The following is a 25,993-nucleotide window of genomic DNA, read 5'->3' on the forward strand; positions in this document are numbered from 1 at the left end:
TCACAAACTATTATGTTTTCATCATTTCCTTGGGAGTGATCACATTCATACGAACACCTAAATTAGGCAAGGAGGCATATCTCACCCACTCACCAGGCGTACATATTAGGTTCTATTATATGACTCACGTACTGTCACTATTGCCGTTTATGACACACCAGATATGTTTCCGGTGAAAGATTCGGTGGACTCTCGCTTTGTCATCAAATATTTGCGGTTCCCATTCGAAAGCCCAACACCGTGATCATTTAACTACGATGCCGTCGCTTCTCTTCATCGCTCAATATTGCACTTATTAACTTGGACCGTTCACGGTTTCTATTTCGCTTTTCTACAGTTCAGTACACTTTCCTGTTTTCATGCTTGATATGTGCTCAGATTTTGGCGGCTGTCCGGTGGCCCCTCTATTCGCTAAATCTGAAGGATGTGCTTCCCTTGTAATTTTCTTGATATCTCTATCCATTCCCGAAGTACAGGTGTTCGAAGTTACCCTGCTTGTACTCGTAAAATTCACACGTAAAATTATTTCAGTTTCACAAGAAGTAGACTCAAAATTTTACTACCTAATACATTTTTTATACGAGTGACTTGCCCCGCTGCAGCAGGAAAAAGAAGGGAACCAAAGAAAAAATACTCCTGTCGGAGCACAAAAAAGGCGAATATGCTCATCTATAAAAGACTTCGAATGAAAAGTGAGGTCTCAACTGAACCAGGCTCTGAAGTATCAGTTGCAAAAAAATTGGCTTGCAAATATATTCGTGCTTTTTATGCTGAGAGAGGAGATAGTGGCAGTGAAAGGAGACGAAAAAGTAGTAAATACTGGAAGACAGTAGATAGTGGTTATGGCATAGAAAAAGCAAAGGAGACAATGGCAATGTGAGAGAAAGCGAGGGAAACAGTGGCAGTGAAACATAACTGACAGTGACAGAACAGAGTTAGGAAAAGAGTGGAGGAGACAGTGCCATTGGGACAGGAATAGAGGAGGAGAAAGTGGGTGAGAGCCAGTGACAATGAGAGGCAGAGTCTATGACAGTGACAACGCGGAAGGTAGAAATAGTGACAATGAGAAGAGGCAGCAGCAGGCATGAAGGAATGAGATAATAGAAGTGTGTGTGTGTGTGTGTGTGTGTGTGTGTGTGTGTGTGTGAGAGAGAGAGAGAGAGAGAGAGAGAGAGAGAGAGAGAGAAGTGTCAGTGAGAGGAGACGTGGTGTAGGGCAGGAGAATGTGGCTGTGAGGCGGGAGACAGTGACATAAAGAGTTACTGACAATGAATGAGTGAGTGAGAATAGGCGAGTGGTGGCAGGGGATGGGTATGAGCGACTTAGTGATGGACTAGTGGTTGTGCGCTAGTTACAGTTACGGGAGCCTGTCTGAGTGAGAAGTGTGTTAAAAAAGAGACCGAATACACTACTGGCCATTAAAATTGCTACACCAAGAAGAAATGCAGATGATAAACGGGTATTCATTGGACAAATATATTATACTAGAACTGACATGTAATTACATTTTCACGCAAGTTGGGTGCATAGATCCTGAGAAATCAGTACCCATAACAACCACCTCTGGCCGTAATAACGGCCTTGATGCGCCTGGGCATTGAGTCAAACAGAGCTTGGATGACGTGTACAGGTACAGCTGCCCATGCAGCTTCAACACGATACCACAGTTCATCAAGAGTAGTTACGCGTATTGTGACGAGCCAGTTGCTCGGCCACCATTGACCAGACGTTTTCAGTACGTGAGAGATCTGGAGAATGTGCTGGCCAGGGCAGCAGTCGAACAATTTCTGTATCCAGAAAGGCTACACAGGACCTGCAACATGCGGTCTTGCATTATCCTGCTGAAATGTAGGGTTTCGCAGGTATCGAATAAAGGGTAGAGCCACGGGTAGTAACACATCTGAAATGTAACGTCCACTGTCTAAAGTGCGGTCAGTGAGAACAAGAGGTGACAGAGACGTGTAACCAATGGCACCACATACTATTACCTCGGGTGATACGCCACTATGGCGGTGATGAATACACGCTTCCAATGTGCGATCACCGCGATGTCGTCAAACACGGATGCGACCATCATGATGTTGTAAACAGAACCTGGATTCATCCGAAGAAATGACATTTTGCCATTCGTGCACCCAGGTTCGTCGTTGAGTACACCATCGCAGGAGCTCCTGTCTGTGATGCAACGTCAAGGGTAACCGCAGCCACGGTCTCCGAGCTGACAGTCCATACTGCTGCAAACGTCGTCGAACTGCTCGTGCAGATGGTTGTTGTCTTGCAAACGTCCCCATCTGTTGATTCAGGGATCGAGATGTGGCTGCACGATCCGTTACAGTCATGCGGATAAGATTCCTGTCATCTCGACTGCTAGTGATACGAGGCCGTTGGGATCCAGCACGGCGTTCCGTATTACCCTCCTGAACCCACCGATTCAATATTCTGCTAACAGTCATTGGATCTCGACCAACTCGAGCAGCAATGTCGCGATACGATAAACCGCAATCGCGATAGGCTACAATCCGACCTTTATCAAAGTCGGAAACGTGAAGGTACGCATTTCTCCTCCTTACACAAGGCATCACTAGAACATTTCACCAGGCAACGCTGGTGAACTGCTGTTTGTGTATGAGAAATCGGTTGGAAACGTTCCTCATGTCAGCACGTTGTAGGTGTCGCCACCGACGCCAACTTTGTGTGAATGCTCTGAAAAGCCAATCATTTGCGTATCACAGCATCTTCTGCCTGTCGGTTAAATTTCGCGTCTGTAGCACGTCATCTTCATGCTGTATCAATTTTAATGGCCAGTAGTGTATGTTCGCATGCCAAAAATTTTTGGCAACTTTTTTAAAGGCGCTGAGAAAGGTAGAATGAGGCGGCTGGTACCCCCCCCCCCCTTTCCAGTTATAGTCTTTTAAATTAGCAAGAACACATTCGCGTTTTTTGTGCTCAGATGGGACCATTTTGCCTCTGGTCGATATTACACAACAAGTATCTTCTTTGTGGTCGTCCCTACAGAAAATGTTGAGAGATTCTTCCGCCTTTAATCGCTTCGGACGCACAGCCGTAGGTGATATACGGTCCTGATAATTCATCGCTGATGTTACGACCAAACAACAACGGGCATTCCCGCATATTTAAACAAAAACACATTGTGGGTGAATTGCCAGCTTCTACGCCAAAGGTAGACCCTCTGTAGTTTTCAGTGCATTTTGCCCGGTTGTATGGCATTGGAAGTTCCCTATTCGCAGGTCACATTGTTTTATTTTCATATTTTTTTCCAACAGGTTTCCTAGCCAGAGCTCCATTTTCAGTAACAGTCTTCCACATATGCTTCAGCTCGTATCACCTACATTTGGCCACGAAATGTTCATCTTCTGTATCGGTGAAAAACTTCGTAATATACTTAATGTAACATGTTCATGGTATTTACCAATGCACCTGTGCATATGTTGCTTGAGTTGAAGTTTAACTGCAAATTTGGACGTTATTCAAAGATGTTGCGTGGGTCAGGAGGTAGTTTTAAACTTAAGCAAATGTTAAGCCTAAATATAGTCAATGTAGTTATAGAGAACAGAGTTGTAACTCCAAAACGTGTTGTTCGACCAAAATAGGGAAATAAATTATTGCATCTAAAGCTGGCGTGTTACAAACAAAATCCTGAACATAGACAAATGATAAGTACTACGCGTAAACAGTCAGAAAGACCAATTATTTGTGGTTACTCGATTGCACAACAATCACTGGAAGCAGCCGCATACATAAAATATCTGGGACTACGCGTGCGGGGCGATTTAAAGTGGAATGAAAACATATGCCAGGCTGAGATTCATTGGAGGAAACCTCGTAAAATGTAGTCCACCCACAAATGAGATAGCTTGCAAAACCCTCGTTGGAGCAGTGCTTGAATAGAGCTCGTCAGTTTGGGATGAGTACTAGATAGCGGTGATCGAGGAAATAGAGAAGGGCCAAAGAATAGCAGAGCGTTTTGTTACAGGTTCATTTAGTAAGCGCGAAAGCGTCACGGAGATGCTCAGACGACTGCAGTGGCAGACACCGCGAGAGAGGCGTTCTGCATTACGATGTGGTTTGCTGTTGAAATTCTGAGAGCGTACGTTCCTACAGGGCTCAACCAATATATTGTTTTCTCGTACGTCTATCTTGAGAAAAGACCATGAACTTCGAATTAGGGGATTTCAGCTCACATGCAGGCTTACTAACAATCGTTCTTCCAGCGGACCATTCGCGACTGGAAGAGGAAAGGGGAGAAGTGACAGTGAGGCCTTGCGGGGTGTAGATGTAGATGTAAAGTAAGCTGATCACGGACAAACTGTGACGAAATGTCTGTTAATTTATTTTCTACAACAGTATCGTAAGTCGGCAGTCGCACGGAGCTTCTGAAATTAGTCTCTAAATGTTTAAAAAGAATGGCAGTATGAGCTGATTATGTTCGTGCATGCTCTTCACTGTTGTTACTAATGGTGTTTTATCATTCTTAAATCACAACTGGCAAAAAATTACTAATTACAAAATAAGACACAAGTGTGAACTGTGATTTTCGGGGGAAAAAAAGTAAGTACACTTTTTAGGTTCGTTTCTGTCCCAGCGCCAACATCTCACAGAGCCTGTTTCTCATCGCCAAGCCCGTCAGACGGAGTGACCGTCGTGGTTGCTGCACGCTGTGAAGACGAAGACCTGTCACATCTAACAAAACGCGCTCCTTATCGCGATATGCGACCGCAGCGCTCCAGCGGTAGTTCCTGGCTGCATCTGGCGTCTAAATCACAGTTCGTGTACGAAAATGAACGTACATAAATAGCTGCGTTAACTCTCTCAGCGATTGTCGAAGAAAATCGCGAAGAAGATTCTGGATTCGTCGTTGGCTTGAACAGTACATAAGGCTGTACAACGATCTGAGATATAGGGTGAGTTATTGAACTTTATGAAAACAGGTAAACTAGTTACAAGCTAAGGCGTGCACTCACTTCACCCAACGTGTAAACGTCACTACAGATATTCGGATTCAGGTTATGACATGTTCGATATGCGTGCCATCATTGGAGATGATGTGGTGCAGACGAATAGCGAAATTCTGCATGATCCGCTGAAATGTCGGAACATCGATGCTATTGATGATCTCCTGAATGCCTATTTTCAGCCCAGCAGTGGTTTTGGGGTTATTGCTGTACACCTTGTTTTTAATATAGCCCCACAAATGGAATCGCATGTGTTCAAATCAGGAGAATATGGTGGCCAGTCGAAGCCCATGCCAGTGGCGTCTGGGTACCCCAGAGCCAGAATGCGGTCCCCAAAGTGCTCCTCCAGGACATCAAACACTCTCCTGCTACGATGGGGTCGAGTTCCTTCTTCCATGAACCACATATTGTCACTTTGGATAATGGGGATGAAATCATCTTACAGAATCCTCACGTATCGTTCGGTAGTCACCGTGCCGTCAAGGAATAGTGCACCGATTATTCCGTGACTGGACATTGCACACCACACAGTCACCCGTTGAAGGTCAAGAGCTGTCTCGATCGCGAAATGCGGATTCTCTGTTCCCCAAATGCACCTATTTTGCTTATTGACGAATCCGTCCAAATGGAAGTGGGCTTCGTGGCTAAACCAAACCATGCATGTTTATACTAATTCCCATCATGCCCCGCTACGTACCGTGCGGTTTGAGCGTCCTGATGCAATCCATTCAAAAGTTACGACGATTTTATTTTGCATTGATCAATAAATTCACCTGGCACGTAGTAGTAGAAGTTATTCGTTAACTCTGTTGAATCTTCATTTCATTTTCGGTTTTACGTTGAATACACTTAAAGTGCATGTGCATATTATCCATATCCTCGATGTTGCATAACTACCAACACCCTGAATTAACGTTCTCCATCTCTTAAGTTTCAAGATAGAGATTCGTTTCGTAACTACATTTGAATGGGGGAAGAGATTTTTTCTAACTGCTCACCATCACCGAAAAAGATATTTTCCGGAAATAAAAACACGAGGCAGTCTATAGAACCAGGAGACAGGTACATATATTTTACACGAAGTTTATAATAGCTAAAACTTCCAGTATGTAACTTAAGTTTACTTTCTGAGATATACTAGCATTCACGTTAAGATTTCAGGTCATTGGAGAATCATTCCAGTCATTGGATTATGTAGCAAGAATTGTAGCAAATACATTATTTTTAATAAATAACATCGATTATTGCAGATAATACTTCAGTTAAATTAATAGGAACCTCCCAGAACCTTTTAGGAAACAAAGGTGAAAAAATTGGAAGGGGGGGGGGGTCATACTATCAACTACCGTATGGCTTCGACATGGCAGCCGGGCGTACGTATATGGTAGACTGTATGTACAAACGTCATTATTTTATATTTAACTGACAGACTATACCAAAACGACGCTCTTTTCGCTGGGTCATTGTGCCGTAGCATTGAAACGGTGTACTTCTCATAGCACACAAGTTAAAACACTAAAAATGTCGAGCATGGAACCACAGATACGTAGCTTCCCGCCATTTTATTATAACAAATGGTATGTAAAGCAAAGCATTTTCGAGATATTCTCAATTTGCTGATGTCTTGAAACAGCTTATCTTCGTACCACGTAACCTATGACAAAAAAATCCATTAAAACAGTATTTAACGCCACAATCCGGGGACTTCCAAGTCCTGCTTGTGACAAAAAAACGATATCGCATCTCGATGCCTACATTCATCTCCATAAGATGACACCCCAGATTCTTGATGACACCCCAGATTCTTGATGACACCCCAGATTCTTGATGACACCCCAGATTCTTGATGACACCCCAGATTCTTGATGACACCCCAGATTCTTGATGACACCCCAGATTCTTGATGACACCCCAGATTCTTGATGACACCCCAGATTCTTGATGACACCCCAGATTCTTGATGACACCCCAGATTCTTGATGACACCCCAGATTCTTGATGACACCCCAGATTCTTTTCTTCACGCTTAGCAGTGTAGTGGAACGTGGAATTCTACGTTGTGACGCCACAAGCTCCTTGCGACGTGAGGACGGCTTTTAAAGGAGACGGTGTAGGATTGCGGAAGTCGTCATGTGGCTGTCACGTCACCTAGCACGTTTTTGTATCCTTAGCGGCAACCGCTTTTTTGTTTTTGTATTTTTTTCCGGCGCTATAGCGTACGTGAGAAAATATTTGTGATGCTGGGCCGCTAATAACCGCTTTCATTGCCTGCGGATGCTTAGCGTGCTGGCGTGGAATCGCAGTAAACCGACAGCGGGAAAACACAGCGACTGCAAACCGCGTTCTCACTCGCACGCGTCTGCATCCTCGGGCTTTCTTTCGTCGCGGCCTTTGGCGAAGGTATATTCAACTCTGATCGGAATCGCGCTTTGAGTTCTCGGATAAATATGCTCTCTGTTGCCTTGATCATAACTACATCCGTTACGAAGTCTTGAATTTTTGCATTTTTTGCGAAGGTGTTAGACGGTTCTTCGTGGCAGTGACTGATTCGGCGGGGTTTTGCCATTGTGTAACGAAACCATAGACTGAGCCAATAAACTCCCTCTTCAGTCACGCTAGAGATTTTGGTCAAAGAGTGAGTGTGTGCGTGAGATATCGGCGTGCTTTCTGGATAGCAGTGAAAACCTATTTTTTGTGTGTTTCAAATACTCACTGCCTTTATAGAACTAAAAAAAAGTTACATTTGACAGTAATCGTGTCTGTTTCTTATTCCATATTCTGTGAATCTCTTATAGAAAACAAAAGCTCGTTGTATACAAAACAAAACATTATTGTCGAGTTATGAAAGTAAAATTTGGAAGCTGGTTGTGGCAGTGTGTGGATGTTTCAGTATATACAATGGTTATATGCCTCTTTCCTAGTCTCAAAAGAAAACACCAGTAGTGAAAAACGCTGCTTTTTGACTCCACAGCAACGAGCGATAACGGTGACTTTATCGCCGTCCGTGGTAAACTAGTAGCTTTCCGTCACAAGTAAGTCGCCGCGATACACTAACGACTTTGTGACCGAACACTGAGAGAGAGCAAGAAATTATTACAACGTGAGATAATGGAATCCTAACGCTCTGTGGTTGTTTTGTCAGGAGTCAACGGTGTGCTAAGATAACCAGCTTGCTTTATGTTCCTTCATGGCTGTACTTTACAGCTCACGAAAGATACATGATATTTGATGACTCCACTGTCGCAGTATTTTCTGAAACAAAAGAAACAGTTATTTTCTTGGGACCCCGTTATTTTTTCTGTAAAACTCGCGTGTTAATATATTACTGTAGTTCTGTGCGAACATTCCGGATGACATTGTCTCACTCTTAAAGCCAGTTGTAAAGTTTCCTTACAGATGCACGTACCGCTTGTGGCGAATATGATTTCGTGTATTCCGAATACGTTGGGGAATGGTATGGATGTTTAGTAGCAATAAAGCGCGTCAGTGTCCCTTACCTATGCTTACTCGTATGAGAGATACTGTTGCTTTTCTTGCAATACGCGACCATCCATCCATTTAAAATAGGTTTGGACGCACCAGAAGTGATAACCGGCATTGTTGTTTGTTTAATTTGATAAGCACCACTTCAGCGACATGTGGCGCCATAGCTTTTTAATTCAATCCGCTTTTCAGCCTAACGCGCCTCATTCCAAAACTCCCTCTCACTGGTCTGCTGTCAGAACATCAAACCCTCTTGTCTTTAGTATTACACTTGTACTACTAGACCGCGCAAGACATACTACTTTTATACTCCGTCAAGGGAAGGAAGTGCCATTCCTCTGGTTACCGGGCCGCTGGAAATCCAGGGAGACAAGCAAGCTGTGATGCTGCAAAAAAATGTGTGTTTGTAACAAAAGTAATGTGCTACATCGCGCTGCCCCTTCGCCAGTACCTCGTCGTTGTTGAGTATAATCGTGAGTCAGTGGAAGGAATCAGTGGGTGGAGAACAAAATAAGTTACAGCAAGTTAAGTTCTGCTTTGGCGAACAGCCGTATGATGTGTGATGGTTGGGAAACCGTTGTCATTTAATTATTCGCCAAAACCTGCCTGACACCTTTTGCTGTGTGCGCAGTGGCGTTTTCATAGTGCGGAAGCCCATCTCCTGCTTGTCACAGTGCGGGTCGTTTCTTTGTCACTGCTTCACTTAATTGTATTAGCACTTCAGGGTAGTAATATTGGTTAAATGTGAAACTCTGGAGAACGAATTGGTGGTGGAAGATACCCTTGATGTCGAGATGTGTGTGGGTGTGTGTGTGTGTGTGGGGGGGGGGGGAGGAGTTATTATTGATTTGGCCTCCGGCAACTAACGACTATTCAGCCAGCTAAATGGAGGAGTCTTCAAGTGACTGTATTGTTGGCTGGTTTCTGTGTCTTATCCATAACACCACGATTTGAAGTCTGTGATATCTTTTGCGTCAAAATCCGGATCAGTTTTTGACTTTTCTTACAATTTCCGACACGCGCGCAAGTGATTGACCCTCAGGTCGTATGAAAGCACACACGGAACAAGTTTGCTGAAACACGTTTTATCTTCAGTCCAAATTTCAGGATATTCCAGTAATTTCTACGAATTCATCGATTGTTCTACAGTGCGATCGCAAGAAGTATTTTTTCAATGTTTCCGTGCGTTCTGGAATTCGTCGGACGTCGCGGTCGTGATTCGTCATCAGTTGACATTTGACCACTTTTAAAACCAGAAAACCACACGTAAACCTCTTAAGTCGTCCGAAGCACTAGGACAGTTTGTGCTCCTGATTTCCGTAACAGGAAACGCAGCCTGTTATCACCACCTTGGTATTTAGGGGTCTAATGTCTGCCAGCCGAACACGTGAAATTAGATTAGATTAGTAATTGTTCCATAGATCATGAATACGACACTTCGTAATGATGTGGAACGTGTCAGGTTAATAAAAGGTGTCTTTACAAGATATTACACTACACAAAGTATTACATGACACTCAATATTTTCAATTTTTTTTTGGGGGGGGTGGGGTTGGGAAATTACCCACTTACTATATCCATAAATTCATCTAATGAGTAGCGCTCACAAAGAGAGTCACAATGACCTCAGTAATGTTACTACACCAATGCCGCTAGGGGAATTAATACAAAATGATGTCTAGTGAAGGCGCCAGTTCTACCAATTGCCGAAGAATTATTCTTGTCACTTTTGCGACTATTCCCCGCCCCCGGCCCCTAACCACGGCTCGTAACTTCAGAAACTTAGGAAAGACATTTGTCGAATCCCTGCCACGTGGAATCGCTGCTGTATTGCTTTCCAAAGGTGGACGAGCACTCTGTTAGGCAGTTACAGTTTCATTAAAATTACTCGAGAGCTGCGGCGCGCTGTGCGACGCTAGGGGGCAGCGTGTGACGGTGTGTTTCCCTGCGTGTTACAGCAGCCGGCGACGGCGGTGGGCGACGGCGACCTGAACGGCAGCGTGGGCAGCGGCGGCGGCCCGGGCCGGCCGCGCTTCGTCGCCGTCACCACGCTGGAGGACGTGCAGGCCGTGCGCTGCGCCGAGTTCCACCCGCAGGGACGCCTTTACGCCGTCGGCTCCAACTCCAAGACGCTCCGCATCTGCTCCTACCCCAAGCTCTCGGACCTCAGGTGCGTTCGCCTAATTCTGATCCCTCACCTCATTCTTAACAACCGGATTCCTTACACGAAAAGCAGACACGTTTCGCACCTTATCATAATCGTGCAAATACATCTTTCAAACTATTATTATTGTCTTTTACTTTTCCTCCTCCTCCCCTCTTGTCCATCAGCCATTTGACATCTACTGCTTTTTTTAAATCTCATTTTGTTCGTTTTTGTTCGTTGAATCTGATCGGGGCGGACGTCGTAAGACACCCTTTTAAGTTCGTTGTTGATCTATTAACTCAGTTTTTTTTATTACAGAGGGCAGCTAACCCTCTGACCGAACACGCTGAGTTACCGTGCCGGCTACTGCTAGGTGGAAACCTTCTGTAGACTTCACTTGTCAGTACAGTGTCCAACCAGAGTCGTCCATACAGGGTGAAAAGTATTTAAGCCGACGAACTCTGGGAGGTCGTAGGGGACATCAAAACAAATATTTATCCCTAATGTCATTTTTTCCTATGAGGAGTGTCTGATTCGTCCCCATGTTAAGTGCAGTTGCACGAGTGTTGATTGAAGGATCCCGCTCCACATGCTGCGAGACAGCTTCCACAAATTACAGCGTTCTTACCGTGCGACGGCGTCCCTGTCCAGGTAATCTGCTAAATGACCCGGTCTCACGCAGACGTTGGTACACAGCAGCAAAGGTCGTATGATGCGGGATACGGCGATTAGGATATTGTTGTCGTTAAACCCGCTGTGCAGCTCGTCCGTTGTGGTGCGCTATGTAGTACGCACTAACCATATCAGTGTACTCACTCCAGGTGTATCGCTCCATTAGTAAACAGAGACAGTGCACTACTACACTGGTGGACAGCAGTTGCCTACAACTGAAGAGCCTAATACGCCCTCTAACAATAAATAATCCTCATAGGAAAAAATGACATTGCTAAACCACGAAGATGACGTGCTACAGACGCGAAAATTAACCGACAGGAAGAAGATGCTGTGATATGCAAATGATTAGCTTTACAGAGCATGCACACAAGGTTGGCGTCGGTGGCGACACCTACAACGTGCTGACATGAGGAAAGTTACCAACCGATTTCTCATACACAAACACCAGTTGACCGGCGTTGCCTGGTGAAAAGTTGTTGTGATGCCTCGTGTAGGGAGGAGAAATGCGTACCATCACGTTTCCGACTTTGATAAAGGTCGGATTGTAGCCTATCGCGATTGCGGTTTATCGTATCGCGACATTGCTGCTCGCGTTGGTCGAGATCCAATGACTGTTAGCAGAATATTGAATCGGTGGGTTCAGGAGGGTAATACGGAACGCCGTGATGGACCCCAACGGCCTCGTATCACTAGCAGTCGAGATGAAAGGCATCTTATCCGCATGGCTGTAACAGATCGTGCTGCCACGTCTCGATCCCTGAGTCAACAGATGGGGACGTTTGCAAGGCAACAACCATCTGCACGAACAGTTCGACGACGTTCGCAGCTACATGGACTACCAGCTCGGAGACCATGGCTGCGGTTACCGTTGATGCTGCATCACAGACAGGAGCGCCTGCGATGGTGTACGAACCTGGGTGCACGAATAACAAAACGTCATTGTTTCGGATGAATCCAGGTTCTGTTTACAGCATCATGATGGTCGCATCCATGTTTGGCGACATCGCGGTTAAGGCACATTGGAGGCATGTGTTCGTCATTGCCATGCTGGCTTATCACCAGGCGTGATGGTATGGGTGCAATTGGTTACACGTCTCGGCCACCTCTTGTTCGCATTGACAGCACTTTGAACAATGGACGTTACGTTTCAGATGTGTTACGACCCGTGGCTCTACCCTCTATTCGATCCCTGCGAAACCCTACATTTCAGCAGGATAATGCACGACCGCATGTTGCAGGTCCTGTAGGGGCCTTTCTGGATACAGAAAATGTTCGACTGCTGCCCTGGCCAGCACATTCTCCAGATCTCTCACCAATTGAAAACGTCTGGTCAATGGTGGCGGAGCAACTGGCTCGTCACAGTACGCCAGTCACTACTCTTGATGAACTGTGGTATCGTGTTGAAGCTGCATGGGTAGCTGTACCTGTACACGCCATCCAAGCTCTGTTTCACTCAATTCCCAGGCGTATCAAGGCCGTTATTACGTCCAGAGGTGGTTGTTCTGGGTACTGATTTCTCAGGATCTATGCACTCAAATTGCGTGAAAATGTAATCACATGTCAGTTGTAGTGTAATATATGTGTCCAATGAATACCCGTTTATCATCTGCATTTCATCTTGGTGTGGCAATTTTAATGGTCAGTAGTGCACATTCATACTCCAATGGTGCGTGGCGGTGGATACATTGGTTATAGTGGAATAACATGGCTCATTGGCGTGGTGCAAATCATTCAATTCGACGCCACTTCGGCGACTTGCGTGTCCCTGACTTATCCCAGTTATCCAACCGGTGGAAATGTGACCTTCAGTTTAACGTGGAATCCGAACCACGTGTCGTTTCTGGCGACTCCCCACCTCGTTGAGAGGCGAGGCTATCTTAAAACGCGAACTGAAAAATGCTTGGTCTGACCAGGATTCGATCCCGATCCATCTCGGTTTCCAGTCAGGCTGGGCCACCAGGCGCGACTCCTTGTATCACTAGCAGTAATTACCTTTCCTGTTCCACTCGCAAATAGAGCGACGGAAAAACCACTGTCTCTATACCTCTGTACGAGCCCCGATTACTGTCATGTTATCGTATCGTCGTGGTCCTTACGCAAAATTTGCGGCAGTAGAATCGTTCTGCAGACTGTTTGAAATGCCGGTTCAGCATCTCCGTAGTACAAACCGATCGTTAGAACTTACAAGTAACAAATAGAGCAGCCCGCCTCTGAATTGCTCCGACGTCTTCTTATAATCCGACCTGGTGAGGACCCCAAACAGCCGAGCAACTCTCAAGAATGGGTCCACTAGTGTCCTATATGCTGCCTCCTTTATGGAGGAACCATACTTTCCTAAAATTCTCCCAATGACCCGAAGTTGAACATTCGACTTTCCTACTACAATCTTTACATCTTCGTTCCATTTCATATCGCTTTGCAGCGTTACGTCTAAATATTGGCTATGTCAAGCAGCACACTGCTAATGATGAGAATATGTTCAAGAATCATGCACCAACCCGAATTTGTGGATATAGGTGTGTAATTTCGCGGGTCCTTTCTTTTATCGTTCTTACATAAATAATGAAAGATATTTACCGTACCGCTAAATTGTATAGTAGCACGTCACGTTGGAGACCCATAATCAGTACTGACTACAATGTAATGCAGTGTCTGCATAAAATCTGAAAAGGAGCTGGCGTTATAATAAAGACTTCATGCTCTTAGAGTCTAGCAGCCCCATCCAAGAGAGATTGAGAACTGGATTCGAATTCCTGGGGAGCATGATTCAGACTCTTGTCCGGCCATCCAGATTTGCTTTTTCTGTAGTTTCCATACTTAGATCTAGACAAAAACCGGTAAGTTTCCTTCGCAGGAAACACAACCCATTTCCTTCTCCACCTGTGTAGTATTCGTGCATGTGCTCTGCCCGTAATGAACTCGCTCTCGACGGGATGTTAGTACTTAATCTTCTGTCCTTCCCTGCTAGCTATTAAAAGAGGAGTAATATATATATATATATATATATATATATATATATATATAAATCATAATTGCGACATTTATTTTTACTTGGTAATAATCAGTCATGCTTTTTATTGTTTGGTCCAAAAACTGTTTAGCTCTAACACGTTAGTATTATGAAATTACTGTGAATACATTGGCAAATAGTGTCTAGGGGCTACCCACTACTAAAATAACTACATCAGAATCTACTACCACGTCTTCCAGAATAAAATAACTTTGCTGGTTCTTTCTCGCCGCGCGGTTTGAGGCTCCCTGTCACGGACTGCGCGGCCCCTCCCGTCGGAGGTTCGAGTCCTTCCTCGTGCGTGTGCGTGTGTGTGTGTGTGTGTGTGTGTGTGTGTGTGTGTGTGTGTGTGTGTGTGTGTTGTTCTTAGCGTAGGGTAGTTTAAGTAGTGTGTAAGACTAGGGACCGATGACCTCAGCAGTTTGGTTCCTTAGCAATTCACACACATTTGAATATTTTAGTCCTTTCTCGTAAGCTTTTTGGGGAAGTCGACACGTGAATGACCTGGACACTCTCTGACCTTTTTATTTATTTATTTATTTTTGTTCAAAATGAGAACAACTCTCGTGTAACATTTATTATTGTGAAATAGGTCGTCTATCTCTGTCTCTCAACCCGAATTAAGTAAGACACAATAAACCTCAGCACTGGCAACCCACAGAAAACGGATTGTTGTGAAGGACAATGCATGCAGTACCCAAAAACCAGATCGATGTGTAATTTACATTGTTCATCATTTCATGGCTTTTTCGATTTATGTAATATGCACGTGGGCTTTTCTGTTCCGATGCTCCTTTGATGCGGAACAAGTTGATAAAATAAGCATTAGCCGCGGGTGAAGATTTTAGAGTAAAAGTTTGAAAAGCCTAAGAAGTTGTTTTTGCAGACATCCACACGCCTCTTCCTCGTATCAGCAGTCATCTACTGTCTAGCACACAATGCCAATAGGCCCAAAACTACCCATAGACGTAGTCGGTTATGTATTAACCCAGTTAGTCTCGTAACATCACTAGTCACGTTTGAAACATTGAAATTGTGGGTGTTAGAGAAAACAATTCCTTTATCCCCACATATATTTAGCAATAACTTAACACTACACACATGAATGAATTGTGTAGACATGAACAGCACGGAATAACTAATAAAAGCTAAGTCAAAGAATAACTATATCACTGCACGTAAATTAACACTTCACGGAATGTTTATGAAGACACTTGTAGGGATCGATTGTCAGAAATAGGTCACTACAAAATAACCGTATGCCTGCATGTGGTCGAATGTAGAAGTCACGAAATACACACCTGGAAATGGAAAAAAGAACACATTGACACAGGTGTGTCAGACCCACCATACTTCCTCCGGACACTGCGAGAGGGCTGTACAAGCAATGATCACACGCACGGCACAGCGGACACACCAGGAACCGCGGTGTTGGCCGTCGAATGGCGCTAGCTGCGCAGCATTTGTGCACCGCCGCCGTCAGTGTCAGCCAGTTTGCCGTGGCATACGGAGCTCCATCGCAGTCTTTTTAACACTGGTAGCATGCCGCGACAGCGTGGACGTGAACCGTATGTGCAGTTGACGGACTTTGAGCGAGGGCGTATAGTGGGCATGCGGGAGGCCGGGTGGACGTACCGCCGAATTGCTGAACACGTGGGGCGTGAGGTCCCCACAGTACATCGATGTTGTCGCCAGTGGTCGGCGGAAGGTGCACGTGCCCGTCGACCTGGGACCGGACCGCAGCGACGCACGGATGCACACCAAGACCGTAGGATCCTACGCAGTGCCGTAGGGGACCGCACCGCCACTTCCCAGCAAATTAGGGACACTGTTGTTCCTGGGGTATCGGCGAGGACCATTCGCAACCGTCTCCATGAAGCTGGGCTACGGTCCCGCACACCGTTAGGCCGTCTTCCGCTCACGCCCCAACATCGTGCAGCCCGCCTCCAGTGGTGTCGCGACAGGTGTGAATGGAGGGACGAATGGAGACGTGTCGTCTTCAGCGATGAGAGTCGCTTCTGCCTTGGTGCCAATGATGGTCGTATGCGTGTTTGGCGCCGTGCAGGTGAGCGCCACAATCAGGACTGCATACGACCGAGGCACACAGGGCCAACACCCGGCATCATGGTGTGGGGAGCGATCTCCTACACTGGCCGTACACCACTGGTGATCGTCGAGGGGACACTGAATAGTGCACGGTACATCCAAAGCGTCATCGAACCCATCGTTCTAGCATTCCTAGGCCGGCAAGGGAACTTGCTGTTCCAACAGGACAATGCACGTCCGCATGTATCCCGTGCTACCCAACGTGCTCTAGAAGGTGTAAGTCAACTACCCTGGCCAGCAAGATCTCCGGATCTGTCCTCCATTGAGCATGTTTGAGACTGGATGAAGCGTCGTCTCACGCGGTCTGCACGTCCAGCACGAACGCTGGTCCAACTGAGGCGCCAGGTGGAAATGGCATGGCAAGCCGTTCCACAGGACTACATCCAGCATCTCTACGATCGTCTCCATGGGAGAATAGCAGCCTGCATTGCTGCGAAAGGTGGATATACACTGTACTAGTGCCGACATTGTGCATGCTCTGTTGCCTGTGGCTATGTGCGTGTGGTTCTGTCAGTGTGATCATGTGATGTATCTGGCCCCAGGAATGTGTCAATAAAGTTTCCCCTTCCTGGGACAATGAATTCACGGTGTTCTTATTTCAATTTCCAGGAGTGTATTTTCCGTGCCATTTGATGTGTTTCTACATAGATTCTCCCAACTTCAAAACACAACTTTTAAAGATCTACCTACACTTTCATAATAATATCCAGTGTCGCATATTAGTAATGATGAATACGTATCCGTGAAGAGAAGATAAAAATGAACGCGCACATGGCTGTAAACCACTTAGCAGCAGTTAATCGAGGATCGGGCGAAATATTACGTTAAGGCTGTAGTGGTTAACGTGTTTCATGCAAATCTGAGGAACTCCAGAACATAAGCTTGTAATTTGTTACGCGTGCCACCTCGAGTAACGCAGTCGGTGGTGCCTCCACAGCTTTGATGCCTTTTGTTGACTCCGCTTGTATAACAGGTGGAGTCGCCCTCGCAGACGTCCGTCGTCTTGACTTAGTTCACTTTCTCGCGTTGCTACTAATGAGCGGGACTGCTTTCTCCAACCAGTTTCTTGTGGCCGGAAAAAAAAAAATTCTTGACACGGACCGATATCACGTTCTGGGGAGCAATGTCTGCCAGGACCATCCTCGTTTCATCTTCTTATTCTACGTCTCCATTCGAAACGGAGATTTTCTGGAATTTCTTGGGTTTCACGGCTCAGCCGGACGCGCTACTAAGCATTTTTCTACTCGTCCATCAGAGACGTATCACGTCAGAACCTACCCTTTTCTTTGAATCTTTGCATACTGTTGTGGCAGCTGACGACTTCGTTATTTCTCAGACGATTTTACGCATTCTGTTAAATCATTGTTGATCTACAATCCCAACCACAGTGGTATATGTTGAGACGTACGAGTGATGATCACAAAGTTTCGATTATCACCTCGAACAAATCGTGCTGCGACCATGAAAACTGGTGGTGATTTCAGTCCTCCTCGACATACTCATTCTTCAGGGTGACACTTTTTCCCCTATGATTGAAGACTTCGTGGCGACGTTGGTTGTAGAAGTCTGCGTTTCGCATATTAAGGAAAAGTTCAACCTCGAAAATCACTTCGTAAATAACCTCATTGTCAAATGCCTACCCTCAACTGTCTCTTCATATCAGGAAAGAGAAATAAGTTACTTGGTGTTCTGTCGGAAGAATTCGGGGGCTGGGGTGAAGTTCGGTAGCCCAAAGAAGGAACAAGTGCGACTGCTTCCTGTGAAGAATTAGTTGGGACATTGTCGTGAAGCAAAAACACACCATTGGACAGCTTCCAGCGATACTTGCTCTTGACAGAGTCCCATAACCTCGTCAGGAAATTTCGATAGGATGCTTCTGTGACAGTTTGTTCCTGACGAGTATAATCTGTTAACACACAAACGTGAGAGTCTTGGGGGGGGGGGGGGGGGGCGACACACTCAGGATCATTGCGTTGTACTCAAATATGGTGATTAGGTGGCTTAAGAAATCGTGTGTATTGGGCTGGCTTTTTGAATGATGTGAGCAGTCACGGAACCCAGCGGTGGCAACCACTGTTATGTTCAAAATATCTTGCAATATGTCACGTGTATTAAGTCCCAACATAACTATAGAATTTGAGCTTCGTTCCTTAATCGTGATCGGTGTACGTCAGCAAACTTTGCGTCTATTGTCTTTTGATTACGACTATCAGCCGCATCAGAGATCTACAGTATAACCCAAGATAAGCCTAGCTTTGTTCATATTACAGGGACCTTCATGCTCAAATGTTTTTCTTATTTCTAGTAGTGAATATGAACTTAAATCAATTCAGTTATTATACAACTCAGTGAGTAGAAAATAAATGAAACCTAACTCCATGTTTCATGTCACATGGTGAATTCTTTTTCCTAACTGTTCAGAAAGTTGGAATTGTACGTGACCCCAATGGCTCAGGAATATCTTTGTCAGCCATTGCTAAATGGTTTCTTAATTAGTACTGGACACATTTTCACATACCAGCTACAATGCAACTGTCTTAAAGTTGTGGCTGGCAGCAACTGAAAAAATGACATCATAGTCATGAAGACTACCACCTACCGGTAGCCCAATATGTATGGAGCAGAACTAGGGAGCAAAGTGACACTGTATGGGGAAAGAAGGTAGCACCAATTGTTTATATTAAATCTTGTGGTTTCAAAAATTCCAGAACAGTATTTTGTAAAAAGACAATGATCTATTTTGTAGAAACATGATCTCACCGTAAGATTTTTATGCATTCCAGCACCTAAAATTTTATAAATTAAGCATTGCCTAGGCCACCACTTCTCTTGTGAATCCCAGTCCTTCACAGAGTATTGTCTGGCATTTCGTTCTTTGCCATTCAGACCTTTCTTTCACAACACAGGAAACACCTGCACCACGTAACCCCAGTGTCGTACTGATGATAAGCAACTAAAACCTTATAACTCCATTGTCTGTCAAAATCTTATGACTCGAGTAACTCCATTATCAAAGAGTAAGGTGAAAGCGCATGGATTTCTCTAATCTGTCGATAAATAGGCTTCTACTATATAGTTACACATGTAGCAATACTATCTGTACTGGTATCACTTTATATATTTTTTAAGAAACCATTTTTGCTTCTCTTGTACAATTTCACAAAATGCAGTTACGAGGTTTTCATTGCCTACCATCAATAAGATGATGCGATGTTGCCATACACTTTTACCAGCTCAGCATGTATTGTTGTAACATTATTCCCTTGAAATACAGAAAACAGATTAAAACATGATACTCAACTTTATTAGTGGGCTGTACCATTTTGTTTTGGATCTCCAAGCAGCTTGCTATGATACTGTGGCATAGGGATTTCATTGTGTTCCAGGACTGCAGACATGTACATGCAAACACACACAAAATCAGTTATGTAACTTTATCTTTTTGAGGTGGTAAATAAAACTCTGGCCACTCCTTGTACATTGTTGTAAGTTGTCTTTTGTGTGTTGCAGCTAGATTAGAGCACAGAAGTTAGCGATTAATTGCTGTAAGATGGCAGTGACAGAATTTGCCTGCTTGCTGGGGAAGAATTTTATCCACTTACATGTACACTTTGTCTTTTGCAGTAACAAATAATTTGAGATACAGTGTGTTGCCCTGTTTAAAGATCTGTGGACACATCTCTGATACATCAGCAAACTGAAACACACATTATCAGTTTATTTATTTTTAAATGACATTAAATTTGCTTTGAAATTCATTTTGACATATACTTCTTAGCAGCTCAGAACAAATGCAACGCCACCTACACAAGGCTCTTACATAGATAATTCGTCATTTCTGATACCCGCACCCATTTTTCTGATGTAACTGTTGTGCAGCTATTTCATACGCCTTTAACCACCATCTATTCAGTATCATATTGTCCAGTTTCTCAATGTTTTCATCAATGATCACAGTTTCTAGGTGTCTTTCACATGAATCACTTCCAAGAAAAGTGCAGCCATATTTTAATTTTGGTACCATTACTCAGGCAGAGAGAACAAAGATGCAGTATCCATATAAATGTTCACCGATGCTAGATGAAATTCTGTTGATGGCAAACTGTGCAAATTTATTTATTTATTTTTTACATACTGAATTCAATTTCTCCATTTTGAGGTAACGTATGACGACGACAACAACCTACATAAACAAAATGATTTCCACCGAACCAGCTGACACTTGACCTGCATTATTGTTCACCTGTATGAACACCTCAAATACAAGTTTCAATTATTAGCTATATAAGTCTCAGAACTTCTCACTCTGTCCTCGTGCACAATACTCTGTAATCCTGTTGCTCGTTATTGAACGTCGAAAATGGAAGCAGTGTGTCAATTAATGGCCTAGGGTCAATGACATCAGTGAGGGTACACAGGTTCAAATGGTGGAAGGATAGTTCAAATTATTGAGTGCATCTTTTTCAGAGCAACCGCATCTGCATTTGTCTTTATCAGTATAGGGATATCCTGGAAAACAAATTAGGATGGTAGGAGAAGGGTTTCAACTCTAGTTTGCTTGACTGGAAATCTTATGAACTGTACGATCTTGCTCAGAGGAAACCCAAGAGTGCCGTGTTCTATAATAAGTGAATGATCCTCACTTCCACTCCCATGTCTTTTGGGAGTTATGATATTCTTTGTTGAAAACCGAAGTAAATTATTTACTCTACAAATGATACCAGGTCGACTTTTTGCCACATTTGAAACCCTTGTCAAACATCTCATTCCTTTCCGTGTGACACACATGAAATGTGCAGTGACTTGCTATGAAGCAAAATAGATTTTGTGCTTTGTAAATCATTTTTAGTTTCAGTGAATCAAATACTACACTGAAGAGCCGAAGAAACTGGTACAGCTGCTTAATATCGTGTAGGGCCCCCTGCGAGCATGCAGAAGTGCCGTAACATGACATGGCATGGACTCGACTAATGTCTGAAGTAGTGCTGCAGAGAACTGACACCATGAATACTCTAGGTCTGTCCATAAATCTGTTAGAAGTATGAGGGGATGGAGATTTCTCCTGAACAGCATGTTACAAAGCATCCCAGATATGCTCAATAATGTTCATGTCTGGGGAGTTTGGTGGTCAGTGGAAGTGTTTAAATTCAGAAGAGTTTCCCTGGAACCACTCTGTAGCAATTCTGGATGTGTGGGGTGCCACTTTGCCCTGCTGGAATTGCCCGAGTCCGTCTGAATGCATGATGGACATGAATGGATGCAAGTGACCAGACAGGATGCTTACGTATGTGTCATCTGTCAGAGTTGTATCTAGACGTATCAGGGGTCCCATATCACTCAAACTGCACATGCTCCACACTATTACAGAGCCTCCACCAGCTTAAACAGTTCCCTGCGGACATGCAGGGTCCATGGATTCAATTGGTTGTTTCGATACCCATACACATCCATCCGTTTGATACAATTTGAAATGAGACTTGTCCTACCAGGCAACATGTTTCCAGTCATCAACATTCCCAACAGTCCAATGTCGGTGGGACAGGCCCAGGCGAGGCGTAAAGCTTTGTGTCGTGCGGTCATCAAGGGTACACGAGTAGCCCTTCGGCTCCAAAGGCTCATATTAATGATGTTTCGTTGAATCTTTTGCATGCTGACACTTGCTGATGGTCCAGCATTGAAATCTGCAGCAGTTTGGGGAAGGGTTGCACTTCTGTCATGTTGAATGACTCTCTTCAGTCATCGTTGGTTCTGTTCTTGCAGGATCTTTTTCCGGCCACAGCTTCACCGGATTCCTGATATTCACGGTACACTCGTGAAATGGTCGTATGAGAAAATCCTCACTTCATCTCTACCTTGGAGATGCTGTGTCTCATAGTTTGTGTGCCAACTATAACACCACATTCAAACTCACTCAAATCTTGATGACCTGCCATTGTAGCAGGAGTAACTGATCTGACAACTGTGTCAGACACTTGTCGTCGTACATAGACTGCAGCGCCATGTTCTGCCTGTTTACACATCTCTGTATTTGAATATGCATGCGTATACCAGTTTCTTTGGTGCTTCAGTTTAGATTGGTATTTCATATGCAAAGCTTTAAACGTCTCAGTGGACTTCTACACCACTTTGATGTTGGAAAAAGAGACATGAGAGTTGCTGTACACTCACCAATGGTTGACCTTTTTCACTTACCGAAAGCACTGCCAAGTCGCATAATACACTAGAGAAAATGTGGGAATGATGAGTCTTTTTGTTCCACAAGAGAATATGCCATATTATTTGCTGTTCTTGTTACTATAAAATTGTGTGCAAAAGGGGAAAGATTGCTCCTTTCATCACTGGCACCTAAATGAAATGGCAAAGATGGAGAACAATCTGTTAATTGTGCTTGATGCTGGCACAGGATGATCCCTAATAAAATTGTGAAATAAAAGAATTTATGTGCTCTTGAACCTCTCCAGGACTCCAGTTGTATTCTTGTGTTGCAGTTTATAGTCCCTGTTAAAGAAAGATGCCATTTTTTCCAGTGTAATTATCTATAAATTGCTCAATATGTCACTAAGCTGACAGGCTGGGATAATTTTGTTTTTCTGGTAATGTTGCTGTAATTATTCTGTTGTTTGTAGAGGGCACCAAATATGCATAGTACAATAAATAAAGGCAGGAGTATATGATGCTGAGAAATGAAATCACCTGTCCAAATGTGGTAATGAGGGGGAAAAGGGCAGAGGTGTTTGGAGTAGAACTGCATTGTGAAGTAAGTGGTTACAAATTGTGGTGGTGTTGGAATGAGTGCAATGTCTTTTCTTGGACTGATAAATCCATTTTGTAGTTTTAGATCTATTTCTTTGAATGTAGACAGTATTAAGTGCTGTTCTCCATCAATTTCTTTATCAATTGGGTACACCTGTCTGAAGGCAAAAATTAAAGCAGTAGCGTAGCAAATTCTTAAATAGAAATGAGAGGGGAGAGGAAGAGAGACTGTATACAGACCCATGTGAAGTGTAAAGTAATCAGTCAGGAGTGATAAGCAGTGTTTTCATGTTGTGTCCTGTCAGAACCTACTGAATCAAGTGGCGCAGTGGTCAGCATACTAGCCTTGTATTCGGGAGGACGACAGTTCAAATCCACCTCTGCTCATCATGATTTAGGTTTTACGTGATTTCCCAAAATCATTTGAGGCAAATACTGGGATGGTCCCTTTGGGAAGAGCATGGCCAGTTTCCTTCCTCATACTTTTGTAATCCAAGCTTGTGCTCCATCTCTGAAGACTTCGCTGTTGATGGGATGTTAAACTCTAAAACTTTTTCACCTTTGTTTCAACATCTCTTCACAAAAGAAAAGCTAATTTTAAGTGACTGTATACTTTCAGAAATATTATGTGTATTTGCTAGTCCAATAGTGTAGTTTAAAATAAAATAAATAATTTTCTTGCTGATGTAGGTCATTTTCTGTGTTACAGGGAAGATCATGCAACATATCAGCCAACAGTATTGTTTAAGCGTACAAAGCACCACAAAGGTTCAATATACTGTTTGGCATGGACTCCAATTGGTGATTTAATGGCTACAGGAAGCAATGACAAAACATTGAAGTTAATGCGATTCAATGCAGATACTTCCAATTTAGAGGGTGAGTTATTGAATTAATACTCAGGATGAATTACAGTGTTCACTAGTGAAATGTAAGGATAATTTATTTGTATAGAGTTTGATGTTGTGAGGAAAATCTGATGTCATTTGCAGATACAAGTATATTGTTGATCATAAAGCTCCATAACTAATCTGTACTAAAGGTTACATAAAACCTTTGACACAATAGGTATTGTCAACATAATCCAGAAAATCTATTTCTGGTTTATCAAAGAGAAGTAACCATTTATGTTATATAATTATGTTTGTTGATTTTTGTGCTTATGCCCTGCTTTGTATATTTTCTGTGTAAATGCAAGATGTACACGTTGAACTAAGCTAGTTGGAATAGGCAAGTTGTAAAATAAAATTTTCTATCTTACAGGTCAAGAAATAGAGCTTACAATGCATGATGGAACTGTCCGGGACTTGTGCTTCCTTGAGGATACAACAAACAAGTCCAGCCTTCTTATTAGTGGTGGTGCTGGTGACTGCAAAATATATGTGACAGACTGTGCTACAGGAACATCATTCCTGGCACTCAGTGGTCATTCAGGTATGTCACTGATCTAAGTGTAAATTAATAATTGATCATTATTGTTAAGTGTAACACTTCTGTTTCATAAATACCATGGAAAGCTTAGCAGTGGATCTATTATGACTTCTGAAAAATCTGTTATACAATAATTGAAGTTGTTTAATTTCAAAATAAGCTCGCATAACTCCTACAACAAAGCTATTTGAAGTAAGGGATGACTATAATACTAAGTCACAATGTGCCAAATCTGAGGACCTTTATGTCATTATGTGACATGTGCACATTTGTGACAAGTATTCTGCTTTCTCTGGATCAGTGAATTGTTTCAGCAGACTGGTTTAAAGTTTGTATGTACATTAATGAATATTGTGGCCTATGTAGAGTATCTGTAACTCTTATGACCAATTAAATTAGAGCTAGTTGTGTTGGAGAGTGAGTAGGTGTATTTAATGTGGATTGTACATCCTACTAGACTGACTGGCCTAGTAGGATGAGATGCAATAGTGTGGAATGTTGGCATGTCAGTATAGTGATATGCCAGCACTTCAGCACCCAGTGTGCCAACCAGTTCTAGTTTCTGTGAATGATCATCTCCAGAGAGCAAACCCAAAAAGTAACCCTAAGGATGAATTTTTTATGACAATGTAAAGTATGTATGAAATACCAAATTTAAAAAAAGAGTGCTAGAGCCTTAATTGAAATCGTGAAAAGTGACATGAATAGTATAGGTGAGGGAAATAATAAAACACAAGTAGTTGATGCTCTGAGCATACATAAAACAAAATCTGTAATCCATGGATATGGCACATGCAATTTGCATTTGAAGAAGTAGGTGAAAAAAATAAATTAACTTGCCAGACATATCATGGGACAATCCAGTTTCACTCTGTTATGTAGTAGGCACCACTTATGTCCTTCCACTTTAAGTCCTTCTAATAGTCATCCCAGTGCAGTCACAATTTGCACATTACGTGAAATGCAAGTTTAGTTTAAAGTGCTGACTTCTCACACTCAATTACCAAAATACAAATGAAGAGCACAGGTCCCACTTCCATAAGCGGTGTTTGAGAGGCTTCAGATGATTGGGTAGTACATTCAAATTCATATAGTCCCTTACCCTGTTACTTCATCCCAGAGATTTATGTAGTTTCCTTTATAGTTGTCTGTTTTGTTAACAGACCAAGAACAATACAGCTGCTAAGTCTGTTTCTTTGTGAGTTTCTGTCAGTTTGTTTCCTCTGATTTGAATTGGTCAGATGTTTTAATAGCATAGCTTGAGGAAAAAATGGTTTTGAATATGAAATTTTTGTACATTAATATGCAGGTGACATAGAAGTATCAGGAAATGAGGTTTTGTATAAAATGAACAAAAATGCAGGATTGGTTTTCTGTGACATGAATAACACTGTGAAGCACCCAAAAATTACTATG

General features: G+C 43.4%; 1 protein-coding gene across 4 annotated transcripts in view; it reads left to right on the forward strand.

Moving 5' to 3' along the window:
• The window catches only part of LOC124794701 (WD repeat-containing protein 47), a 699,296-nt gene that overhangs the window by 662,152 nt on the left and 11,151 nt on the right, over positions 1 to 25,993 (forward strand). For all 4 annotated transcript variants that reach the window (XM_047258268.1, XM_047258271.1, XM_047258269.1 and 1 more), the window contains 3 exons: positions 10,415 to 10,626; positions 23,856 to 24,025; positions 24,410 to 24,580. In XM_047258268.1, the coding sequence (XP_047114224.1) occupies positions 10,415 to 10,626; positions 23,856 to 24,025; positions 24,410 to 24,580 (553 nt within the window). The remainder of the gene's footprint in view (positions 1 to 10,414; positions 10,627 to 23,855; positions 24,026 to 24,409; positions 24,581 to 25,993) is intronic.

Source organism: Schistocerca piceifrons, chromosome 4 (assembly GCF_021461385.2).
Source record: "Schistocerca piceifrons isolate TAMUIC-IGC-003096 chromosome 4, iqSchPice1.1, whole genome shotgun sequence".
Classification (NCBI taxonomy): domain Eukaryota; kingdom Metazoa; phylum Arthropoda; class Insecta; order Orthoptera; family Acrididae; genus Schistocerca; species Schistocerca piceifrons.